Source organism: Centropristis striata, chromosome 1, assembly GCF_030273125.1.
Source record: "Centropristis striata isolate RG_2023a ecotype Rhode Island chromosome 1, C.striata_1.0, whole genome shotgun sequence".
NCBI lineage: Eukaryota > Metazoa > Chordata > Actinopteri > Perciformes > Serranidae > Centropristis > Centropristis striata.
The window spans coordinates 2,376,319-2,389,741 of NC_081517.1; the positions used below are offsets into that span (position 1 = coordinate 2,376,319).

The following is a 13,423-nucleotide window of genomic DNA, read 5'->3' on the forward strand; positions in this document are numbered from 1 at the left end:
CAAACAATGAAAGTTAGACCAGAGAGAAAAGCAGCCATAACAGCACTGATGATAAGGAAAGTGTGGTTTTACTGACACCATCATACACTGCAAAAAAATAAAAGTTGGGTGAACTCAAAATTTCAAGGCAACAAACTTCGATAAAAGTTTAAGTTGGACTATTAAACTAAATATTTTAAGTTTTGTTTTTGAGTTTGCTCAACTCTGAATTCAGATTTTTGAACTTTTAATTTTACATTGTAATAACTTTTAATCCTTACTTCTAATAACTTCTGCAATGTGCTGAATTGGCACGATTGTAACGCCGCTATGAAGTGTCAGCTAATGTTGTGACCACAATTTTGAGTTAGCATTGATACGCTAATGGCTACTCTTGTAGCTGTAACAAGCAGTGCTGCTAGCATCAGTTAGCCGCTAGCTTTCGCTAATGACAGAATTTCACCGCTTTCCCGCATTTCACAACAAAGAAATAAGAGTTATCAGAACTATTGTCCCTTGTTGTGAACCCCAACTTAAAGATATAAGTAACAACAACTCACCAACTTGTTTTTGAGCAGACAACTGGCTCCCTTTGTTGTGCTAACTTACATTATTGCCCTAAATGTCAATAATTTATATTTCCAAGTTTCTTGTGTGTGAACTATCACTTTCCACTAATGGGTGCGGTGCACAGCAGAGTCAGATGGTTTTTAGATTCTTTTTGGAAACACTTCAGGAATTTTTCTTAAGAAAAAAGGCGGTGTTTTGGCAGTTTGATTGCATTTTCACTTAACGATCAATCAATGTCTACTCTCTTCACTTATTTGGAACATGGACAAAACAAACAGAAAGCAATTCAGAATAACCTGTGAGTGAAAGTTAAAAACACATCTTGTTTTCGCTGCAATTCCTTTCACAGGTTTATTTCCCTAATGTTGATGATGATGATGATGGTGATGATGGTGCAGGTACAGATAACTGCAGAGACCTTTAAGATAATGGCCTATGTCAAGTGTGTGACTTAAGCGGATTTATTATGCCTAAGTCAAAATAAAATGTGACTTAGGCAATTTTTTGAACATGCCTTTGTGACTTAAGCAAGATATGGTAACACTTTATTTTGAAGGTGTCAACATAAGAGTGACATGAGCATGTCATAAACATGACATGGGATGTGTCATGAACATTGATGACACTTTGAAGTAACATTAATGCTCATGATACTTGTCATGTCATGTTTCTGACAGGCTTATAGCAAATGGCAAATATGGCAAACTTGAGTCCTCAAACCATTGGGTGATGTCCCGGTAGCTAGATCCACTTCTTTCATACAGTCTAGGGTCATAAGGCATTACATGTATAATCTCTGTGTGCAATGAATTAACTAAAGTTTGGTTTTATTGCTTATAATGTTATGTCCTCTATCGCAGCTATTCTCAACCTTGGGGTCCTGGGGGTCGCCAAATCATTTTGGAAGTCAGTTAAAGTGTTCATGTGTTTTAGTCTTTTTTGGTAATTTCATGTCTTTTTTCAGGTCATTTTGTGTTTTATTTTTAGTCATTTTGTGTCTTTTTTGGTCATTTTGTGTCTTTTTTTGGTCATATTGTGTCTTTTTTGGTCATTTTGTGTCTTTTTTTGTCATATTGTGTCTTTTTTGGTCATTTTGTGTATTTTTTGGTCATATTGTGTCTTTTCTGGTCATTTTGTGTCTTTTTTTTGGTCATATTGTGTCTTTTTTGGTCATTTTGTGTCTTTTTTTGATAATTTTGTGGTCAATTTGTGTCTTTTATTTGGTTATTATGTTTCTTTTTAGGGCCATTTTGTGTCTTTTTGTGGTCATTTTTTCTCATTTTGTGGTCAATTTGAGTCCTTTTTTGCTTAATTTTTTGGTCAGAGAGATGTTTAAGTTGTTGTCTGCTTCATTATTTGTCCAAAATGTGTCGTATCAACTGAGTTTGTATGATCTGAACTGTGCGTGTGAGATTCTGTTCAGTGAGTGGACTGAAAAAGGTTGAGAACTACTGCTCTATGGAAACGCATTGTCCCCCTCTAAAGAAATTCCCTCAAATTAAGGCTGTGTCCTATGCAATGTGAGAAATGCTGCAGCAGCTAAGTCTAACTGACATCTCATGGAAGAAAACAATTATCTTTCTGCTTGGTTTCATATGAATCTATCAGTCTATCAGTTACCCAGCCAGCATGCTGCCTAACTCGATGTTCAACCTGTCGACAACAGAGCGTTAGTACCACGCCTATAATGTTTTAAAAAGAAAGTATTATCTGCATACCACACATGGTTGTGGCATGGCACCAGACTGTTTCCTCCTCTCACAGTCCTATAAAATGCCCACTAGTCTCAGGTGCAGTCACTCCTCGGAGACTCTCCAGCTGTGAGCAACACCTCCAGGTCAGCCCACCTCCACCTCTCACCATGTCTGTCTCTCTCGGCCGCCAGGGCAGCACCAGCTACAGCTCCCGCAGCATCACCAGCAACAGAAGCATGCAGGTGGTCGGAGGAGGAGGCCAGACCCGCATCTCCACTGGCGGGCCCCTCCAGTTCGACAGGAGCTTCCAGACTGGGGGGCCTCTTCTGGCTGGTGGGTTCGTCCAAAACCGTGCACCCAGTGTGTACGGGGGAGCGGGGGGATATGGGACACGCGTCTCCCAGTCCTACTCAGCCTTCTCTCCTGGGTCCCAGTTTGACACTGCAGTGATCGGCAATGAGAAGGGGACCATGCAAAACCTCAACGACCGCCTGGCCACCTACCTGGAGAAGGTGAGCCATGATGATGATGATGATGATGATGATGATGATGATGATGATGATGATGATGCCTAGCATACAAACTGCTGCACAATCCCCTTAATCTTTCTCACACTGCAAAAAAAGTGTGTCTAAAAACAAGATAAAAACAGTAAATCTGAGGGAAATGATCTTGCTGCATGGACAGATGACAAGATTGACAAGATTTCTTGAATTAAGATTATTAAATCTAGAAAAAAGCATGTTGAACACTTAGAAATTAACTCTTAACCCTTTGATGCACAACATTACATTACATTACATTACATGTCATTTAGCAGACGCTTTTGTCCAAAGCGACTTACAATAAGTGCATTCAACCTGATGGTACTAGACATAGACCATAGGAATCGAGTAAGTACATAACTTTAAGAGCCAACTGTCATTGTTAAGGTGTGCTATATGTTCAAGAAGAAAAGAAGAGAAAAGAATAAGAGGTTTTTTTTTTGGGTCTAAAGTGACCCGACTGAGTTTTTAATTTTCTATATCTTTGCAATAAATTTATTTCATCATTCAGTATTCCAGGTTTTCCTCAATCAATTTGTTTTTGATTATCATACATCCTAATTTTTTGTTTTTCATTTCTGAAAAACATTCAACATGGGTCAGAAATGTCATTATGGGGTATTGTATATTGTATATATATGTATAATTTTAAGGAAAAATGAATTTAATCCATTTTGGAATAAGGCTGAAACATAAAAAAAATGTGGAAAAAGTGAAGCGCTGTGAAAACCTTCCAGATACAGTGTATGTGTGACAAAATGATACATAAACATGTTAAATATATTAAATATATGAGTGTGGAAAGTAACTATTTGAAACAAATTACTATTATTATAGTATTAGGTCATTTAATTTTAAATCAAATTTGGATGAATGAGCCATTTTTGACCCAGGTTGTGCATTAGGAGGGTTGTCCATATGTTGTGCATCAAGATAAATTATCTAACCGTTCTAAATCTAAGTTTTTAAAAAAATCTTGATAAGAACCAAATAATTTGAAGTGCAGGATTTTACTGTGATTATAGACTTTCCTCTTCTTCTTCTTTACCTGCGCCAACATGTGTGAATGATAATGGTTTAACAGGTTTTGGTTGCTGTAATGATTATCCTGTTCAGACCTTTAACAGATCCCTTCCCAATGCACTTCCAGTGAAAGTGATCCTCTTTCTGAAATTAATATGAGAGACTTATTTCAGAAGTCAGAGTCATTCAAATTATGATGTGATTTATTAACTTATAGCTAAATGAGATCTACATCTTAGAGGATAATAATGTACTTTATACTCTACTCTTCTTTACTCAAGTACTGTACTTAAGTACAATGTTGAGGTACTTGTACTTTACTTGAGTGTTTCCACATATGTAACTTTATACTTTTATTTCATTACATTTTAAGGGCAAATTTTGTACTTTTTACTCATCTACATCAACATGAAAAAATACCATGAATTTAATATGATTACACATTTATAAAACCACATAACAGTATATTAGGCAGTTAAAATCAGCCCCATCTGGACAACAGTAAAATGCTGCTTACATAAATGCATCAATACAAATATTTGTACTATATGTTTAGAATATATAAAACAGTCTGAGTGGGTTCATTCTTCATAACGAGTACTTTTACTTTTGATACTTTAAGTACATTTTGATGCTGATACTTTTGTACTTAAACTGAAGTAAGGTTTTAATGCAGGACTTTTACTGTAGTGGAGTCATTTCACATTGTAGTATTAGTACTTTTACTTAAGTAAGAGGTCTGAATACTTCTTCCACCACTGGGAGTTACAAGCCAGAACTAAACCATTTTATGAATGGCCAGTCTGTCATGTGTCATGGTGTGATGTCATTGTGATGTCATCCTCTGGTTGTGTGTGCAGGTGCGCACCCTGGAGGCAGCCAACAGGAAGCTGGAGCAGCAGATCAGAGAGTTCTATGAGAAGAAGACTATTATCTCCAGGGACTACACCGCATACACCGCCACCATCTCTGATCTCAGAGCTAAGGTACGGCTCACACCTCACACATTATGTCGTTCATAAAACTTGTACTGTATAATAAACATGAAACACAGCATATAAAAGCATATACGTGCTGCTGTGCATGATTTAGAGCAGAGGTGTTCATAGGCCACTCAGCACGATTTAAACATTGTAACATCTCCAATTGTCCAATTTTTCTTTTCATTTAAGGTAAAGAAATGCAAGTACATTCGGAAAATGTTCACATATTAACTTTATTTATATAGCACCTTTCAAAAACAAGGTTATAAGGTGCTTTGAAATGCACATGTACATTTACAAAACAGAAGATGAACAACAACTTGAGAAAATTTGTGCAACTTCAGACATTTTGCACCAGTGACTCCTGCATGAACAGCAACCTACGCTTGACAGTGTTGTACCACATAATGTTTACATAACAATAGTGTTTCCTGCATAGGACCTGCTACTGTTATTAGGACAGCACCACCTCCAGGGGACAAATAGGGATAGTAGTGCACTTTTATAAAAACAAAACAAAAAGTGGAATTAATGACTTCTCTGTAATTTTGTCATTTGCAAAAAGTCACCCAGTGGGCCAAATTGGACCTTTTGGGCGGGTCATTTCTGGCCTGGGGGCCTTATGTTTAACACCCCTGCTCTAGAGACACATAAACACTTACATAATCACTGTAAGAAATTGCATTTTTTAAATAAACACTGTCATGTTTCGGTGTCTGCTACTGTTCTGATTAGTATTATTTATTATAATTAGTATTATCTTTATGCGCACTGTTCATTGCACCTTATTTGTCTCATAGCACCAACATTTTTATACTGTATATTCATATTTATTCTGCACTGGAATTCTATTCTACTCCTTAATACATACTCCTTCTTTAGACACTTTATTTTTTATTGTATTTTTATATTTTATTGCTTGAAGTATGCCTAGGTTGTTCTTTTTATTTAATTGTGTTGTTATTGTCTCTGTGTGTAACGCTGCTGCTACACTGTAATTTCCCAGCTTGGGATAAATAAAGTCTATCTATCTATCTATCTATCTATCTATCTATCTATCTATCTATCTATCTATCTATCTATCTATCTATCTATCTATCTATCTATCTATCTATCTATCTATCTATCTATCTAGTCTGTCTAGAGAAGCAAACCAACAGATGAAGGAAACACAAATTGTCATTTTCTTCCCATTTAGATCGCAGCGAGTTATTCAGAAAAGCAACGAGTCATCCTGCAGATCGACAATGCTCAACTGGCTGCAGAAGACTTTAAAATAAAGTAGGTTAGCCCTCTTGAACTCCATGTGCACCATCCTATTATTTCATTTTGGACTTATGTAAAGAGAGTTTTGTCATTTTAGTCTGTAATTATTTTTTTTTTTTTTCCAAGTTTCATTTTTTGTGGTTAGAATGTTTGTAGTGAAACAGCACAGAGACTGAAGATGCAGGTGCATGTTTGTTCTTTCATTCATATAATTGAATGTGATGACAATAACACCTCTGCAGGTTTGAGTCGGAGATGAACATGCGTTCAAACGTCGAGGCAGACGTGATGCGTCTCCGGGGCGGCCGGGACAGCCTGACCCTGAACATCTCTGACCTGGAGATGCAGATAGAAGGTCTGAAGGAGGAGCTGGCCTACATGAGGAGCAACCACGAGGAGGTGGGAACCATTCAAAGACACTTCGCGCTCTGGGTGCTGTGTTTTCAAGTACAATGGCGCCATCTGTTGGTGGCAAGGCTATAATAGTTTTGGATTTTTCATTAGTTTTAGTTTTAATTTCGTTGTGGATTTTTGTTTTCAAATTCAGTTAGTTTTAGTTAGTTTTTAGAGTGAGTTTGCTAGTTTTAGTTTAGTTTTTATTTTTTGAAAATGCTTAGTTTTAGTTTAGTTTTTATTAGTTTTAGTGTTAGTTTTAGTTTTTTTGTAATGGGCTATATGTTGGGTACATGATTCAAAGAAGTCATAATAAATGTTTCCTTTATTTCCTTTGGTTTATCATCTCAGCCCCAATAAGGTTATTAACTCTTACAGTTCTGGGTGTTTTGAATTTTGGTTCTAGTGTAAACATCCCAGTCTCAGTAAACATATTCACCATGTGTTGCATGTTCAAATAAATACACTGAATTATGAATGAAAAAAGTTGACAAAAACGAAAACTAAGGACATTTTCACTATATACAAGATTCCTTAGATCTTCTAGTTTCATATGATGCCAACCAAGGTTATAATAGTTTGGGATTTTTCATTAGTTTTAGTTTTAATTTCGTTGTGAATTTTTGTTTTCAAATTCAGTTAGTTTTAGTTAGTTTTTAGAGTGAGTTTTCTAGTTTTAGTTTAGTTTTTATTTTTTGAAAATGCTTAGTTTTAGTTTAGTTTTTATTAGTTTTAGTGTTAGTTTTAGTTTTTTTTGTAATGGGTATATGTGCCTTTATTTCCTTTGGTTTATCCATCTCAGCCCCAATAAGGTTATTAACTCTTACAGTTCTGGGTGTTTTGTATTTTGGTTCTAGTGTAAACATCCCAGTCTCAGTAAACATATTCACCATGTGTTGCATGTTCAAATAGAAACACTGGATTATGAATGAAAAAAGTTCACAAAGACGAAAACTAAGGACATTTTCACTATAATTTTAGTTAGTTTTAGTTAGTTTTGTAACCACAAAATACAGTTTCAGTTAGTTACCGTTTTTGAACAAACTCTTGTTTTTATTTTTATTTCAGTTAACGAAAATGTTTTTTCAATTTTAGTTTTCGTTATTTTGTTAGTTTTCGTTAACTATAATAACCTTGGTTGGTGGTGACCAATGAGTCACAAAGGAGATAAAAATGTTATAAATCCCTGTTGCAGGAGATGAACATGCTGAGGGTCCAGCAGGGCGGTTCTGTTAATGTGGAGGTGGACAGCACAGAATCTGTGGACCTGGATTTGGTCCTGAAGGAGGTCAGGGAGCAGTATGAAGCTCAGATGATCAAGAACAGCCAAGAGTTGGAGAAGTGGTTCCAACTTAAGGTGAGACGTAGGAAAATGTAAAAAATAATGATATATAGTGCATTTAATCTTGTGGATCTAACCTGGCTCCTGGTTTCCGGTAGTAGTTTTTGCTTTAACCCTATAAAGCCAAGTGTATCATATTTGATACACAAGTTTTTGAGACCTATACATCATCAGTGTGATATTATTTTCCTGAAAAACCTGATGTATACATGTGTTGAAGAAAAAAAAACTGAGCAACAAATTGCACAAAAATACAAGATATAGCAAAATTTATATGCAGGTTCCACTGGTGGATCTGTCATTGCTGCATGAAAACTTCATATCAACAGATGTATGATGTTGTGTTATATGGAAAAAAATATTTTGCATGTTTGAGGAAAATGTTAAAAGAAAGTAAGGCCTTAAAAGGTTAAAAATGTTGGGTTTTATATGTTTTTGTTAGTTCAAGAAAAACAAACTGTGAGCAACAAATTGCACAAAAAGACCTGATGTATCAAATATGATACACATTAGAATCATATATCCCTATTGTTTTTGGATTTTTTTTAAATTATCTGTCAGCAGGTTCAATAAACACTCCAGTTTAAAAAAAAGAAGAATTTTCTGGCAATTATTTAATGGTTCAGGCTTTATAGGGTTAAGTTTGCGTATTGTTTTTTGCTTAAGATTGCTTCTTCTTCTTTAACATATAGCACTCCTGTAGCAATGACAGTTAGCTCTTAAAGTTGTGTACTTACCTGATTCCTGTGGTCTAAAGCTAGCACCATCAGGTTGAATGCACTTATTGTAAGTCGCTTTGGACAAAAGCGTCAGCTAAATGACATGTAATGTAATGATATTGAAAAGATTTGCAGATGGAAATGTCATGTTTTGTATTAATGTGTGTGTGTGTGTGTGTGTGTGTGTGTGTGTGTGTGTGTGTGTGTGTGTGTGTGTGTGTGTGATGTCTGTGTAAAAAGATGGATGGTCTCAACACGGAAATCACGGTATATACAGATGAGGTGAAGACATATCACTCACAGCTGACAGAGCTGAAGAGGACCTACCAGAGTTTGCAGATCAGTCTGCAGAGTGAAGTCTCCAGGGTGAGACACGGACCAACTGACACACACACACTTTCATTTTGACTTCAAACAACACTCATATGACCATATGTGCATTAAAACAATTTCTGCTGTTGATGCTCAATGGGCATTATGAGATCCTTTCCGAATATGCATCCACTGTTAGCACTGGCAGACTGAACCCATAGACTGTATATGAATAATGGACGTAGTCACCGTGACGTCACCCGTTGGTTTGTGGCCCGTTGGAAGCCTCGAGTTCAGCGTTACGCTCGTCGCCATCTTGTTTCCGATACAGGAAGCAGACCATATTTGGACTGTGGAGGAGGAGAGGGATCTGATCACTGACTACAGCCTCTCTACACCTCAACCTGACTGAGAGAAGCTGCTGCTAATTCATGTTAGCATTAACTGTAGCATTAACTGGGATGTTAGTTTTGGCTAGCAAAAAAACAAAAACAAAATGTATCTTTCTGACCTCAGAAAACTGAGCAGTGACTCCTTGGAGTGTCTGTTAGTCCAACCAAACACTGAACAAGACATTTTACTGAACAAAATGTTCAAATAAACTGTCATTAAGTGAAAATACAGTGAAAGGGTCAAAGTTATGAGACCAAAACGGTAAACGTCCCCTTTTCTATCTATATAACGTTATATATAACTTTATTGACACGTTGCCGTGGATACGCATTGCTCTGCTTCTCTCCTGGTGACGGCTCGCCTTGTCAGTGACCTGTCAATCAAAGGTAGCCCCGCCCCAAATCATACGATTCTTTATCTTCTATTTTCTTCTAAATGGGGCCATTATTTACACTATTAATTCAAATTGACTTGAAGAAGATTTTCTAACTAGTGATTGAGACCATAGTGTTGTCCTTAAAACATTTTCTGAGGTAATAAATCAAGTCAGAAGTTTTCAAATTCTGCACTGAAATGAATGGGCAGATTTTTTTTGCAGCCAAACTTAGCGCCCCTTGCTGGAATTTCGGTAGATTGCAGGCTTAATGCACTTCCTGGTTGGCCTCCATACTCAGACACGGAGCATGGAGCAAGGGTCCCTTAGGAGCAAGAGATAAGCTAAAAAGAGACATCACTAAGAAAGGAGGTTGAGAAAACCATTTGAGAAATACTTGAGAAGTGGATCAACTGAGGGGATCTCTTTGTTGAGTCAGTTAGTTGATGGAAACGGCGTCACCAAACTATGTCTTTTGTTATTGTTTTGATTGAGAGACCCCTGGCAGCAGAAAATCACATATTGTACCTTTAAATCACTATTGTGCTGATCCATCATGAGACTATACACTGCAAAAAAAGAAAAGTGGGGTGAACTCAAAATTTCAAGGCAACAAACTTCGATAAAATTTTAAGTTGGACAATTAAACTAAATATTTTAAGTTTTGTTTTTGAGTTTGCTCAACTCTGAATTTCTCTGGCACGATTGTAACGCCGCTATGAAATGTCAGCTAATGTTGCGACCACAATTTTGAGTTAGCATTGATACGCTAACGGCTACTCTTGTAGCTGTAACAAGCAGCGGCGCTAGCATCAGTTAGCCGATAGCTTCAGTTAGCCGCTAGCTTTCGCTAATGACAGAATTTCACCACTTTCCCGCATTTCCCAACAAAGAAATAAGAGTTAGCAGAACTATTGTCCCTTGTTGTGAACCCCAACTTAAAGATATAAGTAACAACAACTCACCAACTTGTTTTTGAGCAGACAACTGGCTTCCTTTGTTGTGCTAACTTACATTAATACCCTAAATGTCAGTAATTTATATTTCCAAGTTTTACCAACTTAAATCACCGTTTTAGGCCAAAAAATACAAGTTGGCTTTTTTGCAGTGTAACTTTACCATTTCCACATTGGGGGGAAAGTCTTTTCTGCGATCACACTCAGCTTTCTTATTAACCCTCCCGTCTGTCCTGCAGATGCAATGCGTACAGCAGAACTTGGACGAAACGAAGAGTCGATTCGGCTTCCAGCTCAGCCATCTGCAGATGACCGTCCACGCGCTTGAGACCGAGCTGCAACAGCTGAACGAAGCAATACTCAACCAGAAAGATGAATACAGACAGCTGCTGGACATCAAGATGAGGCTGGAGCTGGAGATCGCTGAGTACAGGAGGCTGCTGGGCGGAGAGAAAGAAGTTAAAAAGTGAGTCTTTCATTTCTTAACCCTATAAAGCCAAGTGTATCATATTAGATACAGTTATTTTTGAGACCTCTACATCATCAAAAACCTGATGTATACATGTGTTGAAGATAAACAAACTGAACAACAAATTGCACAAAAATACCTGATGTAGCAAAAATGATATGCAGGTTCCACGAATGGATCAGTCATTGCTGCATTAAAAAACTTCATATCAGCAGATGTATGATGTTGTGTTATATGGAAAAAAATATGTATTTTGCATGTTTGAGGAAAAAGGAAAAGTAAAAAATGTTGTTGTTTGATGTTTTTGTTAGTTCAAGAAAAACAAACTGTGAGCAACAAATTGCACAAAAAGACCTGATGTATCAAATATGATACAAATTAGAATTCATATATGCAATTTATTTATTTTTTAAAATTCGTCAGCAAGTTAATAAGCACTCGGTTTAAAAAAAAATAGAATTTTCTGGCAATTATTTCATGGTTCAGGCTTTATAGGGTTAAAGGCAAAAGTAGCAGGTACACAGCCACCTTCCTGCTGCACTCAAAAAAATTACTCATTGGATGAACTCAATTAAATTGTGGGCAGAATTTCCATCCAACAAATATATGTAGCCCAAACTCAAAACAAGTGCATTGATGCAATATAATGTATTTGAGTTAATGTAGCTCACTTTTTTTTTACATTTGGTCGAACTCAAATTAAAAACATGTATGTATTGTATTTAAATTGAGTTACCTCAACTCATTTATGTCGAGGAGAGCTAAAATAAAGAAATTGTGTTCGTTCAAGCTAAAAACATAGAATTGGAAAACTGAAACTCTTTCTTTTTGGGTTTTGTACACTCAAAAAAAATATTCAAGCCCTTCTTAGATGTGACACATTAATGTATTGTTTGTCTAATGAAAATATATCAATTAAAATCAAATCAAAAGTAGTTTAACAAGTGTAACCTAAAATGTATTAATTTACTCCCCTGTCCTTCCCTTCAACCCAAAAAGAAAGAGTTTTTATAAGATTTTGCTTAATTTTTATGGTAATTTTTTTTTTTCTATTTCAAAGTTACTTGTTTTTAATTTAACTTGTGAATTTGCCCTTTTGGGTTTCTTGCTGCTACCTTGCACCTTCCTTTTGTTGTTATTTTTTTTATCCTTTGTCTAATTATTGTGCAAAATAAAAAAAACTACAAACCACAAACTACTGCTAAGTCAATCAAATATGTGTTATTATAAATAATATTCCCGTCTTTCCACAGGGCTGTGATCATCAGCAAGGTTGTGGAAGTGGAAGGTAAGAATCACAACCGTTCACCACAGCAACTTTCTGATCTGGTCAGAAGTCACATGAAGCTTCATGTTAGTTTTTCTCCTCTGCAGAACATGTTCCTCACATCGAGAGGAGAACCAAGACCATCACGGAGGAGATTATTGATGGGAAGGTGGTCTCCTCCTCTGTTGACACCCAAGTGGAGGACATTCAGTAACAATCTCCTTCCACTGAACCTACATTTGTACTTTAATTAGGCCCCTAAATGTTATAATACCTGCTTCATTAACCTTTTACTAAAATCAGCGGTTTACTTGTAATTCCAAGTAAGATGTAGTTCCCAAACAAATGAAAAATATTTTCTAAAAGCACTTTTGCATTTCAAGAAGGTTGCCTTGACATTTTGTTTGCAATTCTGATCTTTCCTTGGCGGGTGTTTGCTCTGATAAATTTGTGACCAAAATATGATTAAAAAGCCAGAAAGCAAACATGAAGATGTGTTTTCTTAATCACAAATGTGAATTATATTCCAGAAAAGTGGATTATAGTTTTTACGTGTTTTCATTGACAACAATTCTACTTTGTTCGGACATACAAATAACACAGGAGTTGTAAAAGGGCCAAGAGTCAAGAAAAAACAACAACAACAACAACTCAATAGTGTCTTTGTTGTTTGAGGTCGGTATTTCTGGTCTTGTGCCGAAATTCATCCAAAATAAAGCAAAATTTGACTGATTTTAAGTGGAAATGTTTAGGGTGTCATTCCTCTGGTGGCCACCAGGTGGCACCTTTGTCTTTTTTTAAAAAGTGAAGTCCTCCATGACTTCAATGGATTGCATAATCCTGTTATGTTTAAATGGAAACAGATTGTTGCTGCACAAGACACAATGAGAACATTTTTTCTTTTTTAACAGGACAAAAAACAATAATACACAAATAGCACAAAATCACTTCTCACTTTAACAGCACTTATTGTCTCAGCACCTAAAAATTCCTGAACTTTTGTGTTTTTTGTCACAAATGTTGACACAAAGTACCTTTATTCATCCTTAATAACAAGCAATGTTTCTTACTTCTCCAATTATATCACATCATTAATTAACTGATGTCAAATACAGTTTAATTGTAAAAACCTTCCCTAC

At 36.2% G+C, this 13,423-nt stretch overlaps 1 protein-coding gene across 1 annotated transcript; it reads left to right on the forward strand.

Moving 5' to 3' along the window:
- Window positions 1-2,410: 2,410 nt before the first annotated feature.
- LOC131986939 (keratin, type I cytoskeletal 19-like) lies at window positions 2,411-12,558 on the forward strand. The gene is made up of 9 exons (XM_059352115.1): window positions 2,411-2,755; window positions 4,672-4,797; window positions 5,993-6,075; window positions 6,303-6,459; window positions 7,649-7,810; window positions 8,755-8,880; window positions 10,788-11,014; window positions 12,271-12,305; window positions 12,392-12,558. Exons 1-9 carry the CDS (start codon window positions 2,411-2,413, stop codon window positions 12,496-12,498), a joined length of 1,368 nt encoding a protein of 455 aa, XP_059208098.1. The 3' UTR covers window positions 12,499-12,558.
- Window positions 12,559-13,423: the final 865 nt, after the last annotated feature.